At 40.4% G+C, this 22,650-nt stretch overlaps 2 protein-coding genes across 2 annotated transcripts; one reads left to right on the top strand and one right to left on the bottom strand.

Annotated features, from left to right (window-relative positions):
* Window positions 1-1,039: 1,039 nt before the first annotated feature.
* On the bottom strand, window positions 1,040-13,352 carry LOC308085916 (uncharacterized protein). The gene is made up of 9 exons (XM_080429232.1): window positions 12,934-13,352; window positions 12,631-12,755; window positions 11,762-11,873; window positions 11,463-11,664; window positions 9,744-10,042; window positions 3,334-3,570; window positions 2,765-2,979; window positions 2,354-2,478; window positions 1,040-1,256 (listed from the first exon to the last, which is right to left on the bottom strand). The coding sequence occupies exons 1-9, from the start codon at window positions 13,082-13,084 to the stop codon at window positions 1,175-1,177; spliced, it is 1,548 nt and encodes a 515-aa protein (XP_080285358.1). The 5' UTR covers window positions 13,085-13,352; the 3' UTR covers window positions 1,040-1,174.
* A 4,519-nt stretch (window positions 13,353-17,871) lies between these two features.
* LOC308085915 (BTB/POZ domain-containing protein KCTD14-like) lies at window positions 17,872-22,319 on the top strand (the record flags this gene model as incomplete). Its single annotated transcript, XM_080429231.1, has 4 exons — window positions 17,872-17,950; window positions 18,524-18,591; window positions 21,625-21,849; window positions 22,161-22,319. 4 exons carry the CDS (start codon window positions 17,872-17,874, stop codon window positions 22,317-22,319), a joined length of 531 nt encoding a protein of 176 aa, XP_080285357.1.
* Window positions 22,320-22,650: the final 331 nt, after the last annotated feature.

The following is a 22,650-nucleotide window of genomic DNA, read 5'->3' as shown; positions in this document are numbered from 1 at the left end:
GCATATTTAGGAACAAGCTTACCACTTATTACATAATAAATACCTTACATACCTTACTGACCCTCAGAACATAGATAAATACACGTTATTTGTCAGTTTTCCTTGCTTTGTTGTTATAGTTATTGAAGAAATTGTTCAAAATTGGCATCCATTTTGTTATGCAAATAAGAAGGTTAAAAACAAAAAATGTTGCATGGGTACCATTTTTTTCAGATTCAGCACCCTTGAATTATGTTGAATGGCTAAAGGTTTGAAGAACTCAAGGACCCCAACGGAAACAAGTCCGCAAGGACTTTTTTGGCCGGACCTTTTAGACAAAAGCATTATAAATGTAACTGTGTTGTTTTACATTCTTTTGCCTAATAAAAATTTCAATCAATCAATCAATCAATCAGAATGAAATTCAAAATGACCGCTCTGCTGTGTACAGCCTGGCAGAAGGGAGAAGGCTTCCTGAATTACTTAAAGGCAGATAGTCAAAACGAGAATTATATAATCCTGATTATGCTCAAATACTGTTCTGAGCTATTAGGGTCCTTATACACCAGTGTGACCAATAAATGATCAGAAAATGTGAATATTTCACATCAAACTACTAATTTGGTGATGCCTCATACAGGTTGATGCTTTTGTAGTTTGGCCTCCATGAATCAGTGAGTGCAATACTGTAACACGTCTGTCTGTCTGTCTGTCTGTCTGTCTGTCTGTCTGTCTGTCTGTCTGTCTGTGATGTAATGATGTAAAACAAAGCTATTGCTTCCTCTGAATGTTGCAGTTTCCAATTAAAACTTTATTTGATGTAAGGGACTAGACAGACAAGTGTTACCTGACAAAGGTTGGCAAATGCAACAAAGATCAAAGAGTCCAAATGTGTTTTAATTAATGCTGAATGGAAGTTTATTGAATAATGTATTCATTAAACACAGAAGAGTCACACCAGGGTTATATGTTTACAGCAAAGAAAGTTACCCGGTAAGGAAACATTCCCTATACCCCCCAAAATGTCACATCCCAAATGGCAGAGATGATCTGATAATGTATCATTTACAATAAGTATTTGATTGTCAGTTGTTCAAAGTAGAAGGGAACTGGAGGTCTGCTGCACAGCTGACACCTCACACAGTGCACTTCATGATGACTCCACTGGTGGACACACCATAAATGGTATCAAGATCTATGAGACTTGTCTCATGGTCATGCACAAGGGAACCACCTTCCAACCGCTCCCATATGGACGTCCTTTGGAAATGCCAGTTCTGTTAGGACACAATATTGATGTATAAATGTTAGAGTCATATACCATGGTATTGGGTACATGGAGGTAACACTTCCTATGAAGCCAAAGTATACTAATGCATTATAAAGGGGCCTTGTCCACAGAACGCATGTGGCTTATATACATGCCTGTAATGTTCAAACCTATCTATCGTTGTTATGCTCATCTGCGCACAAATAGACTTCTCATGGTTGTGGTAATGATTCAACATCAGTTTGTAAATGATTGAATTGTCAGACAGACACAGCCAGGATTATCAAACATTAATTATAAGTACTCATACTGCATCATAACACATTATAAAGCCTTTTATTATACTTATACTGACAATTACCATAATTACTTCATAATTGCTGGTCACTTTTGGCCACTTTTGACTGACTGACTGACTGACTGATCTACTTATACTTAATTAATTACTTACTTAGGCCAGGATCATAGTGTATAATAATAGTTAATTGCATAGTTGTAATAGATTATAATAATTGTATATATTTTTAATCTAGGCAAGAACAACACACAAAACGCATCTGCATACTGCTCCAGGAATCTCATTACTTTACTTAAAGCACCCAATGAATATAACCACACAATAATTCATTATAACAGAAATTGTAAGGCATTATAAAATTATTAGAATATATTAGAACTATGAGAATTATAATTCACTTGCCAAAAATGTCTTTGATTCGATTATGAGGTATTAAGATACTTGACCTAATAAGTCATTATTAAATGCTTTATAATGAGTTATGATTATTGTTATAAATTATAATACATTATGAATATTTATGAGTGCTTATAAATATAATTATACGTTTATAAGCAGATTATAAAGCATTATAAGTGTGTTTATAATGCATACTAGACATGGGCTTCATAGAAATTGTTACCGACATGTTAATTGAAGATTAAACTGTTTTATGTTTTTGAGACTAATAGTTCTACAGAAACTTTACAACTCAATACAAAAGTAACAGACAAAAAAAATATGAAAATTTTAAACTGTAAAATAATGGAGGCTTAAAGACATCAAGATTTCAGTGTTCACAATTTTTTTTTTTAGCTCTGGCTCACCTTTGGAAAACTTGACCGCTCCTGTTTACCCCAAAGGCATTGCCGTCACTCCCCACCTCAATCATTGTGAGTGATCCATCAATGTGCCTATAGCCTGAGAATGAGCAGGTGGCTGCAGACCTGAGCTATATATTAAAAAATAAAAACACATCATCAACATTTAGTAGTCATTTTCATAGCCAGAAGAATCCATTGCGCTGTTCATAATGCAGTCAGATGCTATAAATAAATACATGTGGCTGAGCTTTAATATGAGGGAATGTTATTTGCAACTATATTACGCATTTGCAACTTTTATCAGATGAAATTATTAATATTTTATTGTATTTATCTATTTATTACATATTTATTTTAGTTAGTTGGCTAATTAGTTAGTTAGTTAGTTAGTTATTTGTAACCCAAAAATCTTACCGCGTTGAAGAAGATTTGGTTTGACCTGTTGACTCCCCAGCATCCATATGGGCCACAGCTGATGTACTTCAATTTTCCTCCTAGACTAGTCCATCCTACAGAGCTACGACCCTGGAAGGCCCTTGTGTAAGCACTCTTAAGACAAAAATGGCTGTTGCCTCTGTTAACTCCTACAGCGAAACCATTGCCTCCAGCATCCACCTGCATCAAGCTTCCTGAAAAAAGTATGGCGCAATTGTGGTGTCAATAAACAGTCCAAATACCACATCATATCTCCCATAATGTATTGCAAATGTGATGACTTATCCAATTATTATATAATTATTTTAGATTAGATTTTTTTGCTTTTCTGCCTTTATTGATAGTTGACAGGAAAGAGGGAGACCAGGAGAGAGACGCAGCAAAGATCATCAGGAACGAGACTCGAACACACGATGCGCTGTCATGCTGCATAAGAGCCTATATGGTACGCGCCTGGACCGCTAGGCCAGCGGCCGCACCCTATCAAATTATTTCTAATGACGTTTGATGTACAAAGAAGGAGCTGAAGCTGAACATGTTTTGTTTACCTGAAACTCGTGCCCAGCTGCCACCCACATATTTGTAGATGTAGTCTGAAACATGAATCCCCCATATCCCTGCTTCTCCCACTGAGATATGCTTCAGGTTGGCATTTGGCAGTCTGGTCCAGGATGAGCCACTCAGAAAATAGACTCGACGGTTTGTGTCTGTAGCAACCACTTGTCCCAGGCCAGCATCAACCTGCAATGCCCTGTTCAGCCGTGGGCCCTGGGTGCATGTCCAACCTGGGAGGAATACAACATCATGATAATTATCATTGGATGAAAAATCTGAACCAAATAATGTACTTTATAACACATTCAAAAATTAATAATTAATTTTAAATTAATAAATAATTTAAACAAACATCCCAACTTGACTTAATCACCAATTTTATTTATACTCTATATACTGTATGCTCACTGGAAACCGGGGTTTGGACCATGCCCTCAGCCCTCCACTTCCGGTGGTGCACCTATGTTTTCATTCCGACTAGAAAACATTTCTTCCACCATGGAACACTATGGGTTCCGTGACACTATCCCGCGACCAAAAAATATGACTCTTTTATGCTGAGGCTGAGGCACACAAACTGATTTAACTCTGTTCATACACAATTTACTCAGGAATTATGTTCAATATGAGCGGCTGGCTTAAAAGAGCCATTTTGGCTTGTTTTGTTAGTCCGAGAGAGAGAGGGTCCACGGATCCATTTGGTTCCACGACCGTCCCAACAGATTCCGATTGCGCAGCTCTGAATCTGTTCTTGAGAGATTACCCTCTGTGTACACTTTGTATAATAGTAGAATAGTTACTTAATATGTATTCACCCACCTACAGTATACCAGCATCTATAATCTATAGTGTACAATGTATATAGTCTATAACTTCTATATTTATGCTTACTAGACCATACCCGTCAGGGGATATGAGCACCCAACACACGCATCATGGTCCGCTTGTTTCACGGATGTGGCAACACCGGCGCTTGTTTCACGCACATGATTTGGCAAGCCGGGAGCCAGTGAACACAAAAACGCTAATAAACAGCTGACATTTGGGGAAAGCGAAAAACGGGCTTCGGTGTTCCGTGCACATGGTAATGATCAATGGCTGTGTGCAAATGCAGATCAATTGCTCCAGGCACTGAGGAGAACCGGGCAGAAGAGATTTTGGGCACAGACAGTGTTTTGGATTTGTAAAATTATAGGATGATGATGTTCATGGATTGATTTTGAGAAATATTACAGTTGTGGTGTTTTTTGTTATTTAATCAAACTAGACCATACCTGTAGGGGGATATGAGCAACCAAAGTGTGCAGTTTGGCTTATGCGCTGTATCAGGGATGGAAAGTGAGTTTGTACTCTGTAGTGTGTACAGAAGGAGGCACAGAACACACACAAACACCCGCTCATATACAGATCTAACAGGCGCCGTCCCGCGTCGCCAACACACACACGCGTGAGCCGTCACGAGCGCGCGCACACACACACACACACACACACACACACACACACACACACACACACACCACGGTACATCCTCATGCAGAGCCGTGCCCTGTCGCGAACACACACACACACGGGTGTCGCGCAAACACAAATAATGTACATTCTGACACGTGCCTCCCCAACGTGCATGCGCACGTGCGTGTCCATGCATACACGGCCGCGGACCCAAGTTGTGGTGCGATCATCTCCCCTGCCACACACACACACACACACACACACACACACACACACACACACACACACACACCACGGAGCCTCGACGCAGAATGGAATGTGGCTCCCTGGCGTTGCCATGTTGGCCTATTGTAAGCGGTTTAGGGGCAATATTGGTGTTAGTGTGTTTTGGCATTGGTTGTGAAAGTGCAGGTGGGTGTGGGGACTCGTTGTGAGCTTGTAGATCGGCTGTTTTCCAAGAGGCAATGTATATGTGTGAAGGCGCTTCGTTTGGCCTTCTTTTCATAGACCTTGTTGCTTGTGGGGCTTGTTTTGTTTGGCCTTGTTTTCATAGACCTTGCTGCTTGTTTCTCGCGCAAAACCTGGCAACATTATCTCCCATTGTTTGACACATAAACGCTAATAAGAAGCTGAGATTTGATGAAATTGAAAAACCGGCTTCGCAGTTAAGTTCAGATGGTAATGGTAAATGGCTTTGTGCAAAATCAGAGCAATTGCTCCAGCCACTGTCTGAGGAGAACCGGGCAGCTTCACCATGACATGACTACTGACTACTGACTACAGAGTTACAGAGGTTTGTCAAATTATAGGAGGATATATGAAGGGTCACTTAAATAACTTTGTCTTTACTGCATTTTGTGATCATCCATCCTCTCCAGGCAAGGTTGTGCCCTGAATACCAACATACTGCAGCAAACCCCACCAACATGAGCTGGTCACCAGCAAAACCATTATAAATGCCATCTTAAACCAGCATAGACCAGCAAAAACATCATAAATACCAGCTACCAGTTTAAACCAACATAGACCAGCTACAAGCTTAAACCAGCATAGACCAGAAAAACCTACAAGCATAAGCTGGTCAACCACCAAGACCAGCAAAAAAGTGCTGAAAATACACTCTAAGCTGGTCACCAGCTAAGACCAGCAAGACGTTGCTGGTCCAGCTTATGCTGGTCTATTCTGTTTTTTTCAGCAGGGATGTTGAACTTGGCTTCAGAAATCATCTTAAAAAAAAAACAATAATCAAATCATTAAATGTATTTACAGTTTTGACCTATATTTTAGTATTTATTGTTATCTAGTTTGTCTCTTGTCTCCCACGCTTACCTGTTCCTGTTTTTTCACTTGCCTATACTGCTGTTGCTGCTATGACATCTCTCCCACCCGGGGAACAATAAAGGGTAATCTTATCTAAATTACACATACTTGATGAGTTTCTTAGCATGCCTGTTGTAAGTCATGCATGACTGAGGCACCACGCATATCAAACAAGCCCCTCCTTTAATGTCTTTTTACCTCTGGCTAATATTTGCGCATGATGTTTCTGAGTCCAAGGCCTTTCCCATGTCCAATCTATTCATTTTCTTTGTGGACCGCTCGCCCCCAGCGGTTCTTGTATTCTTGTATTTGTTTTACTGAGGATAAGGTTAGAAATAAGTTTAGGGTTAGGCATTGTTTTACTGAGGTTAAGTTTAGGAATAAGGTTAGGTTTTGGCACCGTTTTACTGAGGTAACGTTTTGGAATAAGGTTAGGTTTAGGCATAGTTTACTGAGGTTACGTTTGGGAATACTAGGTGGCGACCGTTCCGAGGTCACCGGATTTGCCCCGGGGCGACTGTGTTATGGGGCGAGCGTTTTGGTATTCCTCGGAAGTCATATGATGGGCCCTATCTTGTGCGGTGCCTTATGCCATATCCCTAATCTTCTTAGGCATTTTTTTTACTTTGAAAAACAAGCTCACAACGTGTAGATGTAGATCGTCTATTTTCACTGTTTCGAAAAACACATGGTCAGAAAAAATCAACACAGTTTAAAGGTGTAAAAAGTGGGTAACATTTGTTTTTGTGCAAGCTCCATCATTTTTGTTGTTTCAGAAAAAAGAAAACAAAAACAAAGGGGGGAGCAGGGGGCAAGGGAGAAAAAAACAGACAGTTAAAGAAAAAACAAAATCTCAAATATACATAATATATGTATGGGGTCCACAGAGCTACTAGAGGGGGGCCACCAAATGTTTGTGTGATAGGAACTTTTTCCCCCTTTCTTTACATTAACCACATGAACCCTAGCATTCCTAATCTGTGGGGAACATAGCAGATCTACAAGCTCACAACGCGATGTGTTGTGATCGAGCTTAGATCTATTTTTGGAGAAGAGATTTGGTGTAGTGGGAAAAAAGAGTTCACTAAGTATTGAGAGTTTAAGTGGTTCAATGTCTGAAAATACACGTGTGCGCGAAATTTTCGTGTTTTCCGCGGGTTTGATACTCTTTTTTTGGGGGGGGGTTGTGACTTTAATTTGGTTACTTTGGTTAATTAAGCGCGAATTTTCAGGTTTTCCACGGGTTTGTTACTCTTTTTGTTTTTACAAAACATTTTTGTTTTTATATATATATATATTTTTAATATTTGAAAAAAAAAAACGTCCCCGGCCGCCTATGGGTCCTTGGCCTGAAAAACGTTGAAGACCCCTAGCATAGAGGTTAGACATAAGGTGTGAGGTGGCGACACATTCAGTAGGTCCACATTAGCAGCAGGTGACATGTGCAAAAAGATTATGAATGCATTGTCAGGCTCACATAGGATGGTAGACCACATAGGTCGATAACTTCCACAGGTAAAGGTCATGGTTGTTCCTGTAGGCTATATATAATCTCTCTTCACGACTCTTTGTCCCCAGCATAGGGCCTACATTCTCCCTGTTAATCTGTGTACACAATCTGCAGTGTGTGAAGAGGCGTGCACATTCTCACGTCGTTTCCATCCTTCATACATCCTGATCTGTGCGTTGATTATTGCTCAGTATAATTTGCAGGCATACGCACCCCTTGATACACCTGGCGTGGGGGAATTCTACATCATTTATACACGATTGATAGTGTTAAGTTTGATGGAGTGAAATAAAATTATAATCGATACCAGCTCCAGTTCCCACCCCCACATTTCCAGTGGATTAACGGTATTACATTAGAGTTTAAGAATTAAGATGAGTTGCATTTGTCTTGTTTAATGTTCAGTCGACCACAGTAGAACAAGCCATAGACTTTTTTGGTAATCCATTTTGATATTTTTTTAATGGTTGTGTGTGAAATACAATACAATACAATAAAAACAATAAAAAAATCTATTGAAAATAATACAAGAAATGACAAGTCATATTATACCAGGTGCTTCTCTCTGTGAGCATGTGTGTGTGTGTGTGTGTGTGTGTGTGTGTGTGTGTGTGTGTGTGTGTGTGTGTGTATGTTAGCATACATTTGTTGTTAGCACTTAGCACTCATTAGCATGCCCAGTAGGAAACAAACAGGGCTCAACTACTGCTGTCTTTGTCAACCAAAATGGTCGCAGAGGTTAGACTGTTGCCCAATGCCCACTTAAATGAGCTTCTGAGCTTACACACCTGGAGTAAATTAATGAACGTGTGACATTAAGCAGCGCTGACGGCCGGGCGGTGATACGTGCTCGTCAGTCGCAGCAGAGTGAATGAGAGAGGGGGAGAGAGGGGGGAGAAGAGAGACAGGGGAGGGCGTATGATCCCATAGCATGGGAGGATGGCCCGTCTCCCTATTGGCTTAAAGGACAGGCAAAACGGGTAGGTGTCCCCATTGGCTTAAAGGAATGAAGGAGAGGCAGGACAGCCAATGATCGAAAACATGTCGTGAATGACTAGTGCTCAGTCTCTTTGTAGACCAGGATGCACCTGGTCAAAATTTAATTCAATCTCTGCCCGTTGTGAGTGACCTAACCCGACGAGATGGGGTTGTTTTGGTCTTTATTTCTCACATATTCCACAGGCTCATGTCGGGTTCGAGTTTTAAATGTAGGCTATACATTTATAGTTCCAAGCTGTTTTATTCAATAACAATGTTTGTAAACAGGTAGAATGACCCATGTTCTTGACAAATAACTGTCTGCCTCTGTCAATCTTTGGAAACAGTAGCTAAGTATATTTTTTTGGTGTGTAATCAGGTTCGGGCTTGGCGTGTAAAAAAGTATCAAGACGTCTTAGTTCGACATAATTTTGACAGGCTTGGGCCTTATCGGGCTCAACTTTTCAGGGACGATTAAAGCTCTACAGTACAGAGGCTCAATTCAGAATGACCACAAAAAAGGGGATCTGTTCATATCAAAAGTGGGGAAAAGTAGTGTGAAATAAAATACAAATCCTTGCTAATAACGATGAACAGTAACATATCTAGCAAAATAATCAGTAATATAATTGCAGCCGATTGCACACAAATGTAAACAGATAGCCTAGAGACACAGAATTCCTGCGATAGACTAAATAAGTCTGGGTTCCTCAAGTACAGTGTCTACATGAGGACAGTCACATGCACACGCTCCTTGCTACTTGGTATGGTCCAGTGGTATGAGTCCAGTCTGTCTGAGGACAGAATTGACAGCAGGGATGAGATATGGGCTGTAGTTTAGCAGTCGGCCATCATACACCAGCTGGTCTGCTGTCAAATGGGTCAGCCATGGAGTTCTAGAGGAGAGATAGAACATACTATACGTAGCAACAAATCATAATAAACTCTCTAGCTTATTTTATACTGCTACCACTAATGCATCAATCCATCATCAACCACTTCTGTCTGAGCATTAAGGTCTTCTCCAAAACTCACAATGTGTGAAGTACATTCATATACAGAACACACATGAAAACCCATCAAACCTTCTTCCTTACCTAGTATGATACAACTTTGCCACGTTGTTGTCGACCCAAACACAACCCTTCTTGGGGTCCAGCAGGCCGTGGACGGTGGGGCTCCACACAGCCCGGGGGTTGATGATGATCTTAAAGTTGTTGAAACTGGGAAGGGTGTGGGAAACAGGTGGTTCGCGGAACAGGTGTGCCAGGATGTTGACCCCAGATACTCCCTGCCACTCTGGGCAGCATCCGGCAAGATGCTCATGAGGTTGGGAGGTGGGAGGAGGACGTGAGACAGTGGAAGGAAACACGTTGTTCTCAAACTTGTAGCCAAAGTCTGCACCGTGTTTCTGCTCAAGCAGTGGAAGGAGCTCTGAGTAGCTGGTGACACAAGTTCTTATGTTAAGGGAATGGATGTTACTCTCTAACGGTTGTTCTGTGTACAAGTATTTGTTTGCAAACATGTTGTCTGAAGTGAGTCTTCTCCTGGCACTTCTCCAGTTGGTGAGAGAATTTGTTTTTTTAAGCTACAAACTGGTACTTATTTTAATGAATAGATGGAATACAGTTATACTTGCTGTTGATGGCTCCATTCATAAGATGCTCCCTGAATTAGCCACGCAGTATGTTAAGCTAAATCAGGTAATGTAACGCAGAAACCCCCCATCTATCTATATACATTTGCAGCTTTTCGCGTGCGCGCACACGCGGCTTTTCCACCCCCCGTGAGGTCTTTTGATTGCTGTTTGCTGTGCTGTTATTCAACATTTACACCAACACTGGTTAGCTATCGAGGCCAGCTTCTGTAACGCCATTCCGCTAGCTCAAAACTAGCTAATAACGTCGTATTTACTATCTTCTCTTTGCAGTCACTCGCAGTAATGTCCGTACTCCATTATAGCGACCCATAGTAATATTTTCGTAATTTTCATATCATCTACATCCCAAAGACAACAGGCTCCGGTGTTGCCAGATTATGTGAGTGAAACAAGCGACCAGGTCTATGAAAACAAGACCAAAAGTAGCAACCAGTTTTACCACTTGAGCCCTATTACATAAGATATTTTCAAAAATTATCTTGAAAGCAAGCCCAAATAAGCAACTACACGTTAGAAACAAGAAAAACAAAAGCAACCCTCAACTATCTATGAATATTTACAAGCGACGGCTCCGGTGTTGCCAGATTATGTGAGTGCTGTTTGGGTGGTGGATGTTTTCGATGGCTCCGGCGTTGCAAGATTACGTGAGTGAAACAAGCGACCAGGTCTATTAAAACAATCCCATCCTGGATGTAAGCCAGCAGAGAGAGAGAGAGAGAGAGAGAGAGAGAGAGAGAGAGAGAGAATATGAAATTGAAGGCAAGACAACAGTTACTAATTATCTCTCATTAACGTGGCGGCACAGGATTGACTGCAGCCCGAGTCTCATGGGGAATACATGACTGCTTTGTGTGTGTGTGTGTGCGCGTGTGCGTGTGACCGTGTGTGTGTGTGTGTGTGTTTGACTTGACAAGCAGCGAGGCGGGCGGGGGAAACTCTTTCTTAATAGCTTTCCATGCGTTGTCTGGTCGTATTCTGGTTCTTCATGTCGTAAAATCGGGCGTTCCGAGAACATTTAAGGGCGTTTCGAGAACAGAGAGAGGGCACGTTATTTAAATGACGGTCGGTTTCAGGCGTGGTATTTATCAAAGTTCCGACCAAATGTACGCTAGGATTGGCTGTATATGATCCTTTGATAAATCTCACTTGGACGTTGGTGCAAGGGCAAATATAAGGCAAAAAATAAGGGGGGGGCAATATACCTGTCCACTTGTTGAGGCAGTATGAACTCATCTATGTCGTGCATGACGATGTACTGTGTCTGGTACATGTATCTGTAGACACAATCATTCAGAGCAGGGATCTGGCCATAGTAATGCATCTGACCAGAACTGAGTTTAGCATTCCAGCCTGCAGACATGTTCAGGTGACTGGACATAGACCAAGGAATCACCTCCACCAGACCTTGGAGGGAGACGAAGAGAAAGAAATACATTGTGTAACTTAAAATAGGACAGGATCCCCCTGTCTTCACTGAATCAGGTTGAAAATGCATGTTTACCTGTATGTGTGTAGTAGTCCAGAATCCTCTGTGTATCTGGGCTACAGCTGGTCTTATAGATGACCACTCTGGTCACCCCCAGTAGTCTCAACATCTCCATGCTCTGGACCAGCTGAAAGGTTCACCACACACTATAAATCACTAGCCTGGTAAACCCTCCCTCCGGAAATCTCAATTCCATTTCATTTCAGGAGTGAGTCTGGCATGATCCGCCTTTATGCAATATTGGCTCTGTATGCCAAACGGCCGGGCCTATCAGCGTCGTCGCTCATTGTTCTGTGATTGACAGCTTACGTTGGCCAATCAGGTGGCGAGTTCGAGTGAGCCCAAAACACGAATGGCAGCCATCTTTTTCTTGTGCGGCCAATTCTCCGCTATTTTTTTACTTCAAAAAGCTCTCTAACTTCTATTTTGAGGCACGGAATTTACTTATAAGATATCGTTTGGATAGAATTTAGTTGTTTAACTTCATATATGTGGTCAATTAATCATGACAAAGCCTATTTAAAAAATAATAATTAGAGAACCGGTAGGGGCGGGCAGTGACACCATTGTACCCGAAAAAGGCAACCCATTTTGGGTATGGCTGTCTCAAAAGTCCCGTCGCGTCACATTAAGACTGGTGAACTGCTGATTGGCTGAAGGGGAAAAATTATCATTGGCTGAAGGGGTTGTCAGTCAACGGTATTACTCCCGCCCAACTCCAGCACAGCCAATATTGCAGACAGGCGGATCAGGCCAGACTCACTCCTGAAATGAAATGGAATTGAGATTTCCGGAGGGAGGGTTTACCAGGCTAATAAATCACAAGGGTCACCTGAACTTTGACAATGCAGTTACTGAATAAGTTGGGTGTTTAAGACCAGTACCTGCAGCACATTGGTGAAATTAAACATGGTAGTGAGGCAGACGGTGAAATTGTGAGGAAAAAATGCACTTCTCTTCTCCTGGTTCAACACCTCCACAAACACTGGCTGCTGCCCTTCAACCGCGACTGAGAGGACAGACAAAAAAAATCCACTTGTGTCAATAGGCCGCTTTTGCTGACAGCTTAATCTTTAAAGACCAATTCATAATATTTCATGTTTAATACTGTTGGGTTTTCAATTGAATAATATGTTAAAATGCATCACATTGACAATTCATTTTGTTCACTTCAAGTACTTTTGTACCGTCTTTGCCAGTAGAAATCACAGCGACGTGAGAGGGAGCCCCACAGCCCACAGGGAGGGGACACAGGATATCCACTGTTCCGTACTCGAAGCCGAAATGGTCCGAGTGAAAGCTGCTGTCACCCACAGAAATGTGATACTGACCTAGCATGAATGAATTAATGAATACATTTATTTGATGATTAAAATTAACAGCCTACAACACTGCACTGCAGTCATTGCATACATTAGTATGTAAGTTGCCTACCAAAGGCACCCCCATACCTTCAAGGCCTGATCTAACTCAACAAGGCTCCCCGCTCACTTGGTTCAGCTAACACAGGAATGCTGCACGAGCCTTTCGTAAAAGGGTTAAAGTTAGGGTTTGGAATAAACTCCCCCACCTTACCCCCTAGCACTTCACTCTCCCTGTACCCCTTCTTGTCACCTTTTCTTTCAATTGATGCTAGCGATTGACCAAGATGTGGATACTATGCAGACATGTCTTGGTCACTTGTTCTCATGTTTCAGCACATTCTTTATATAGATGCTAGGTTCTGGTATCCAAGTTTCTTTGAGACACTACACTGTTCTCTCTGCACTCTTTATGTGATTATTTACTGTACCTTGTTTATTGACTATAGTGGTACATGAGACTTATGGTATATAGTGCTTTGCAAGATACTAGGAGTGTGCCGATACACTAATTTCACGAAACGATACGATACGATATTGGGCTCACAACTTCGATACGATTTCGATACGATACGATACGCACTTTTTTATTATTTCAAAACGATATTTTTTTCCCCAAAACGATACATATCGTCACGAAAACGTATCGCGATATATCGCGGGACGATATATCGGCACACCCCTACAAGATACCCAAAGTCGTTTTACAAAAACAATAAAAACCTAAAACAGTTAAAATCATAAAGGCACTGTATAGGGGAAGTAGATTGAATAGGCAAGGCAAGTCTGAAGTTTTTGGTTTTGAGGGCAGTGGGACAAGAGGGAGGGAGCAGCAATGGCAGCCTTTTCTATAAGGCCACTTTAAACGTACTCTGTGGAGAACTCGATTTCTGGATTTTACGCTGATTATTCCATTCCCATTGTGTTTCTTGGCATGAGAGGATGCAACGATAGGCCACCGCTTCTGTCCGCTGTGCCACAGCAATGACACGGACCTGAGAGGATGAGGGAGACAGAAATGAACACATTACGCTCAGTGGTGTCCAATCATGTGCTTCCAAGCTTTCATCCCAGCCAAACCAGCTGACTGCAGTCATTAGACTGGTTAGAGGTGATTTTTTGCCAAATCAGCTGAATGAAAACCTGCACACTTTTGGTGTTTAGAACATGATTGATCTTAGGAGGAGGAAAGCATTTTCGTCAGAGAATATTGTCTTTTAATAATAATTAAAATCTAGCCTGCTGACCTTTTGTGTGGATGTTCGGTGCTCCATGAATGCCGACAGTAGCAGTGTATGCGTCCCATTGACCGCCACTAGGGGCACCTTTTCTGTTTGGTTCTGGGCCTGGACGGTACTTCTAGGAGGGCTGTACAGTAGGTCCAATGAGAACACGCCTGAGTTAATTTGTCTCTTCATAGCGTGGCTGAAGGCCAAGCCATCTAAAACAAGCTTTTTCTGTACGTATGTCCCCTCTAATGTCGACCAATCACAGCTCATGTTTCTACATGCATGATGAAAACAGAACCACCTATGATATCTTATGATATCTCAATTAAGTTCATTTTAAGCCTATGACGTAAGGTTGCACACTTCATGCGTCGAAGCCCTGAATTTGACAATGACCTGTTACTGCTGCACGTTGAGCAGAGCAATTTTGTGTAGGGATACAAATTGTAAGGTGAAGGAGCATAGGCAAGCTCTCTGTCTTATGTATGATAACATAATGGGTGCTCTGCACGAAAGCGGTAAACCTTACCACAAACATAAAAATAGCAAAACCTACAACATCAGACCTGGTTGGAATGAGGTTGTAGCCGAGCATCATGTGGAAGCCCGTGAAACCTTTAAGGCCTGGGACAGGGTAGGCAGACCTAGACAAGGGCAGCTGCTTGAGCATAAGAAGCTCACCAATGCCAGGTTTAAGTATGCTGTTCGCTACATACAGAAAAATGAACAAAACATGAGGGCTGACTCCATGGAAAAGAAACTGTTAAGTAATGATGTTGTTGATTTTTGGAAAGAAGTCAGAGTTCTAGACAACTGCAAAGCACCCTTACCATGTGTTATGGAGACTTGTCCTACCTTTATTTTCAAGTCGCCAGCCAGCGCGGAGACGGTTAAAGTTGAGACACACTTTACAACTCAAGGGTCCAGTTGTTTGTAATAACAGCGTTGTTTTAACAAAACAAACTTAAAAATGACGATAAACGATCAGCTTCGCTGTGTGGTGTAAATAAATCAGTATAAATGTAAGTTTAGTCCAGTATAAAGTAACAAACTAAAATCTAAATCTAAATCGGGTTATATTCGTGGTCAAAAAACTGTTTGCTGCCGTCTTCACTCAGGCTCCAAACATTTCCCCCTGTCCAACTGTCCCCCGACAGTCTGTCTGTCATTCCTTTATCAAGGGGTTCCCGCACCCTGTGGGTTCTATTGCATAGCTCAAGCAGCGGGGAGCAGCAACGGGTGTCAGAAACAGTAAATAAAATATAGATAACTAAATTGGCTCTAACACCATGTACTGTAGTTGGAGCGTCAGGTGCAAACAATATAGCTGAGATATGGCACCTGCATTATAGTGCTCTGTTTAACTGTATCAACAGTGAGCCATATAAGACAGACAACATCATGAGTGATGACCCCATGGGTATCACAGCACAGGAGGTGTATAATTTACAATTTTGCAGTCTCCGAGAGCTGGAAAAATATAAACTTCACATCAATATAAAGGAAATAATTCCATCAGATAGTAGAGTGGATGAATCAACATATATTTATTATACTATACGAGAGCTCTCGGAGACTGCAAAATGCAGCCTCCCGATTGCTCAGTTGTGTGTTTCCTTTATACACAAGAAGAGAATACAAATAGCTGGAGGTGTGGTTAGTGGACAGAGTCATACATGGCTCTATTTCGAAATAGTTACTCTGACAGGATACCAACAGGTGAGAACACGGTTTGTCTACTACTGCAAACTCTGTAAATAGACCTACAAACAGCAGAGTGTGCAAATGTCCTTTCTTTGGAAGGCTCATAGAAGTTATAACCATAATCATACAGGCAATAGTGTAGTTTTCATATAATTTCCATTATAGTAATCATATGTCTTAGGTACCCAATTATTTATTGTCATTTTGTTAAATGTGATGTCATTATTGTTCTGTATGATAATTATGTGTTTCTGTTTACTTATAGATGAAACCATAACCGTGAAGCCTCATCAACTCCTTGCCCAATACTCAAATGCTCATGTGTGCAACGGAACAATAAAAGGCTTAAATGGGGCTCAACCATACATCCATCCATACATTCGTACCCATGTACCATGGTGATGTTGAATATCCTGTGAACCAGTGTTAAACTAGAACTCTATCCTACACATAGTAGATAAAACATGTACTTGATTTCATTATACATTATACTGATAACGTATCATACTGATAACGATCCAACACACGAGTGTCATAATGTTGTTCATCCATTATTTGATACAATAGAACTACTGTTACTATGACCTTATAGATCTGCTATTTTAAAGCAGTGAGATTTACTGTATTTCATCACATAACTTTTTTCATAACCTGATTTATTTCACCGTTTATAATTGGAGGGCGGGTCTTACGGTATGACATAATTTTTACTGAATACTTTTAAGGATTACATTTAAAGTAACGGTCATGTGATCGCAAAGTGACAAAGTGTATCATCATTCTCATGAGCTATGGGAATCACACAGGTTATTATACCAAATATGTTAAAACATAAACAGTTCATTATTAACTCCGCAGTAAAGCCACACTACTTTTCAGCTATAAATAGCGGTATGACATAATTTTTACTGAATATTTTTAAGGATCACATTTATAGTGACGTGACGTACATGTGATCGCAAAGTGTATCATCGTTCTCATGAACTATGGGATTCACACAGCTGATTACACCAAACATGTTCAAACATACTGTAAGCAGTTAATTATTAACTCCACAGTAAAGCCACACTAGTTTTCAGCTATAAATAGACACACCACACACACAAAACTCAACGCTCAGACCAGACCCCCTAAAGATCATATTTCTTTTTTAATGTTATTATTGTTTTAGGTATTTATTATTATTTAACTCTTTCAACACCTTTCACACCTTTTCAGTCAGTATATTTAGGGTTGACTCCCCTATTTAAAGTAAGCCACCGTGAGGGGAGGGGCTTGAAAGAGGCGGAGCTTTATTTTAATTGGCCCCATAGTTACCGCTTAAATAAAAATAATTTAAAAAGCGGGAAAAACCGTTGACCTATTTATTATATTGTTTTAATTTTGATTTATCCATACTGATAATGATCTAATATCAATTTGATATCAAACTTCGATTAAAATTACCGATAACGATCTAATATCAATTTGATATCGTTTGATATGTCAAATCAATCAAAAAAGTTTGATGGAGGATTAAAAAGTGACAGAAGGGGTGTACTTATCTCTCTCTGACAAATATAGCGGGCAAAACTCATTAGTCCTTATGTCCTTTATTGATGCGTCACAAGCTTTTGATCACATCAATCATTATAAGCTTTTTTCTAAGCTAACCCAAAGAGGGGTGCCTGGGAGCATAGTTAGGATTTTAGCCTACTGGTATATCAACCCGACTATGAAAGTTAAGTGGGGAAATAGTATTCTTTTTAATTTATATATGGATGATCTGTCTAAGCAGTTAAATGCCTGTAACACTGGATGTATGCTGGGTGATAATCTGGTGAATAATCTGATGTATGCAGATGACCTGGTGGTACTGAGCCCAAGTAGCACTGGTCTCCAGCAGCTTCTCAACATTTGCACTGTGTATGGTATTGAAAATGATGTCATGTATAATGCCAGTAAGAGTGTTGTTTTAATCTGTAGAACTAAAGAGGACAAGGGTCAAATATTTCCTGATTTTAAACTTTCTTGGAGTATGTATTTGTATGTATCTATGGACCTTGAGTCCTTGAGACATTCATTCATTATACATGTTTATAATTATGCATAACAAGTTGACACTTTATAACTGACTATGTTATGGTAGTTATAATGCGCCGTTCCACTGAGCTTATAATGCATTATGGCCAGTACTTATAATATGTCATAAACCTTATAAGTTGTCACAGATTATCACAAACATTTATAACGTTAACGAGTGTTATAATGCCTTATAAACTCATTATAATGCATTAGAAATGTGCTTACAATGCATTATAGACCTGACCTTAATACAGAGTGTTACTTTTTAAGACCAACATGCTCATGGAGGCACAAATGAGTGCAAGAATTTGGTAATTATTCAATGTTTTGCACTGGGTGCAAGATAGGGCCCTGGGTCGTTTACATAATTGATCTATTGCAATATGATATATTATGATTTGCGTTTTGTGTACAATCAGACGTGTTTGACATACCTGTTATTCCAAAGCAGCAGGGTGAGAGAGAGAATGGTGATGACAAGACTCAGGTACGTCAACCGCCTCAGTTTCCTTTGTTGATTGTAATGCCAAGTAAACCTGCCGCTTGACATTTTGACAAGGCGTGCGTGCGTGCGTGTCACTATATTATTGTGTATTCTTCTGACCTGTGGTGATTATCTGCTGCAACTGTGAACATACAGTATTAAATACAGTACCAGACAGACAGACAGACAGACAGACAGACAGACAGACAGACAGACAGACAGACAGACAGACAGACAGACAGACAGACAGACAGACAGTTCAGTTGTCATAGCAGCACTGCAGTGAGGATAAAACAAATATACAGGTATGGATAGAGAACAAGTACAGAATAAGAAGTAACACTAGTAAACAAATAGGATAAATTGATTCACACAGTCTCCTCTTGAACAGTTGATGTTGAGATGTCTATGATACTTGAACTCTGTGAAGCCTATTTGTGGGCTAATCTGAAGTGCTGTTATTTTCTGAGTTTCTGAGGCTATACTTTTGGACGTGCCACTCCCTGTCTCTCTCTCCCTCTTTCCTGTCCATCTTCACTTAAAAAAAACTATCAATAAAGGCAGAAAAGCCAAAAACTAATCTTAAAAAAAGATAAAAGAAACCAACTATCTCCATTTTCCAACTTTTTTTCTTTTCTGTTTAATACATTTACTTTATTTGTTTATTTAGATGGATAATAATGAACAATACTTATCAATGTAATGTAAATACACTGGATTTAGCAAAGATGCTAATTTACATCCACAGTCCCCACAAAAAACACATAAAACAAAAACAGGCAGACAATAGAGTACATTAAATTACACAGGGAAAAGAGTGCTATTGAACACCCTTTACGTCTGTGTGGGTTCTACAAATATTGAACCAATGAAAAGTATTAAAAAAACTTTGTCATTCTAATCAATGATGAACAAAACAACTCTCTCCACATTAATGGTCAAAAACCTCCTAACTCCACTTGAGCTGTATTCGGATAAAGTGATGATAATATAAGGACACATTCAAATATCTGACAAGTCACCATACCAACTTTGATGAGGCAGTATTGTGATGTTTTAAAAACTTTTTTTTTTCATTTCCTGAAAAGTTGGTTTCTGCCAGACAGATGCAGAGATGTTCTTTCATAGTTTTGATGTGTTCAGTATTCATCTATGTGTAGACAAAAATACAAATAAAGAACAACCATTGAATGGAAGATGTGTCCAAACTTTATAAATATAAAAAAATTTAACTTACTGAACGTCACATGTTAATTCAGTGTTTGTCGATAAATGACAAACCCGTTGAGCTTAGAATGTTCAGTCTGGTTCAGGAAAGTAGCAAAATTGTCCACAAAGGGGATGTAGCTGTTCCTGCAATGTCCTTTAATCCAGATGTAGCTGTTGTAGGCGTCTGAACTTAATGAACACAAAACAAGGAGCGGGTAGTAGGATGGAGATGTTTGAGAAAACAGAGAACAGAGAACAGTTTGTTTAAGAGTCATAATCTTAAAAACAAACATACATCCCACCTATCCACCCCATCGCAGGGACTGGACGCAGGCACGCACAAACACAAATTGATCAGAGTAGTTGATTTCCTTCTTTTTTTAAATAAATAATTTCCCTTTTTTTTTGGGTAGTTTGTACATGTTTTATCATTTGAAAATAACAAAATAACATATACAGTAGTAAAATAAACCAACTGGACCAACAGGGCTCAATAACACTTAATCAAATAACAACACCTCAGAACTTTTGAATGCTTTTAAATAGTAAAGTTGCAATTGGATGGACATTACAACTGAAGCTCACTATGCATCGAGCCTGTAACTTGCCCTATGTTCTCTGTTTTTTATTGTTTTTCCTTTTCTTTTACAATTTATGTGGTAGCCAGGTGGAAACTGTTCAGAAATCTGGTGGTCTGGCTCTTGAAAGTGGTTAAATATATATCTTATTTAGGGGTATAGTGTTTGCCTGTATTGGGAAATGAGTGTGCACAAAGTACTGATGTAGTTAGTAAAAAAAACTTTAACGTGTGGTTGTCACAAAATCAAGGCACACCTGGACTGGTCTAGGTGTGGGATACCTTGGGACACCCTTGGGGTGTCGGCACACAGGTGTGCCTTGGCACACTGATTGGGAACCACTGGTCTAGTCTACTCTGATATCACATTCCATGTACAATAACAACAAGCCTTTGATCAATACGGGCATTTGTATAGGATAGCATACAGTATGGTTACAGCCAAGGTACTACTCCCTCAGCCTGGGTGTTGCAGTTTGACCAGGCATGGTTGGCTGGCTCTGAGATATAGTGCAGTAAAGAATGTGCTTTTATCAGGTTGAGTAAACCAATGTGTAGATTACTTATACAGACGCCCTTCTGTGGTAGATAGACAGTCTTGATTTTTTTTTTAGTTTGATTTTATGGATCCAAGAACATTGTTTGTCTGTATTGCTGCATGCAATTATAAGTTGAACTTAAGAGATTTCCCTTATCTTATATGGGATATTATATCTATCGATGGTATGGGACTGGGATTTTGGTATCGTAATATTGTGATATGGCATTAGTGTTGTATTGTTTCTGGTTTTAGTCACTTGCAAAAATAGCTGATCTACATGCCCCCAATGTGGCACACCACAATACGACACGGTGTGAGCTTGTAGATCTGCTAATTTGGCTATTTCTGAAATAAAAGAACAATAATTTTAAAAAATATTGTAGCAATATGATATTATCTCTCGATATCACTCGATATTGAGGTATTGGTTAAACAAATAAAAAAGAAATAATTTTGTCCATGTTGCCCAGACCTAACCAGGAGGCCAGGGAGTAGTTCACCCAAAAAAATTGACTTGCAGAGTCTCCTAACGGTCATCAAATTATTGGCTTTGGAATGCGACAAAAACAAAAACATCTCCATGAATTGAAGGCCTCATGGGGTGTGTAATTGATAGAAAAATATGTATTTTTTGGGGTGAACTACTCCTTTAAACTGCCTTGTTTTTCAACAGTGGGTGGGTCTTAACCTTCTTTTTACTACTGCTTAGCAATCACCTGTGGTCCAGCTCAACATTGGAGGTCACCTCTTCAGCACGTCTCTGAACACCTTAAGGAAACACCCCGACTCCAGGCTAGCTGAACTGTTCAGTGGACAGCCCAAACTACGCACAGACAAAGAGGGACGGTACTTCATCGACCGGGATGGGACACACTTCGGAGCCATTTTGGAGTTCCTGCGCACAGAGCGTCTTCCCACTGCTAATGTCTTGGAGGTTTGTACATGTCAGTAGCTGCATGAGTCTATATAGCATTGTTCTTCAACTTCAGCCTTGGAGACCCAGAATAGTGTTGCTAGTTTCTTTTCTACTGCATTATAGTCAAGGAAATGCAGTTTAACACCTGAAAGAAAAATGTGCAGGTATTTCAACTAAAGCATCGATTTAACCACCCCTTGCATCCCTTTTCTGGACATGTCATAATGGGCGAACATTTGGTGAAAAAAGCTGATCTACAGAGACGCTAGGGTTAATGTGATTAAGAAATGTTGCACCTGTGTAATATTTGAATGTCTGTGTTTGTTCAGGTTCACAGGGAGGCGGTGCACTATGACATAAAACCCCTGGTGAAACAGTTGGAGGAGACCCCGCAGTTCTTTGGAGAGTCAGTGTCCAGGCAGCAGTTCCTCTCCAGAGTCCCACACTACAAGGAGAACATTGAGGTAGGGTACATTACAAGGGGTTGAACAGTTTAATGTCAAAGGGGGACACTAGGTTGGCCAGGGGTAAAGCTCCTGCCCTCCGGTGCATCCAGCTTGGCTGGACGCTCAAACGAATATAATTGGCTGTTTTGGAGTGTCGGAAGCCGGGAAGGGAGGGTGATCTCTGTCGCCGCACTAAGTGTGGGGGAAAATTGGGAATTGGCATGACAATATTTGAAAAGGTGGAAAAATAAACTATTTCCACCTATTCCCCAAAAATGTATAGCTGGAAATTCATTAACCCACAAATACACTCAGTCATGTTAGACCCATGTTTTTTTATACTGAAGGGTCACTGGTTAAGCACCTCCTTTGA

The sequence above is a fragment of the Gymnoscopelus braueri genome (genome assembly GCF_963280865.1).
Source record: "Gymnoscopelus braueri genome assembly, chromosome: 5".
NCBI classification, from domain to species: Eukaryota; Metazoa; Chordata; class Actinopteri; order Myctophiformes; family Myctophidae; genus Gymnoscopelus; species Gymnoscopelus braueri.
Note: the sequence above shows the minus strand (reverse complement) of the source record. Positions and strands in the feature narration are given on the sequence as shown.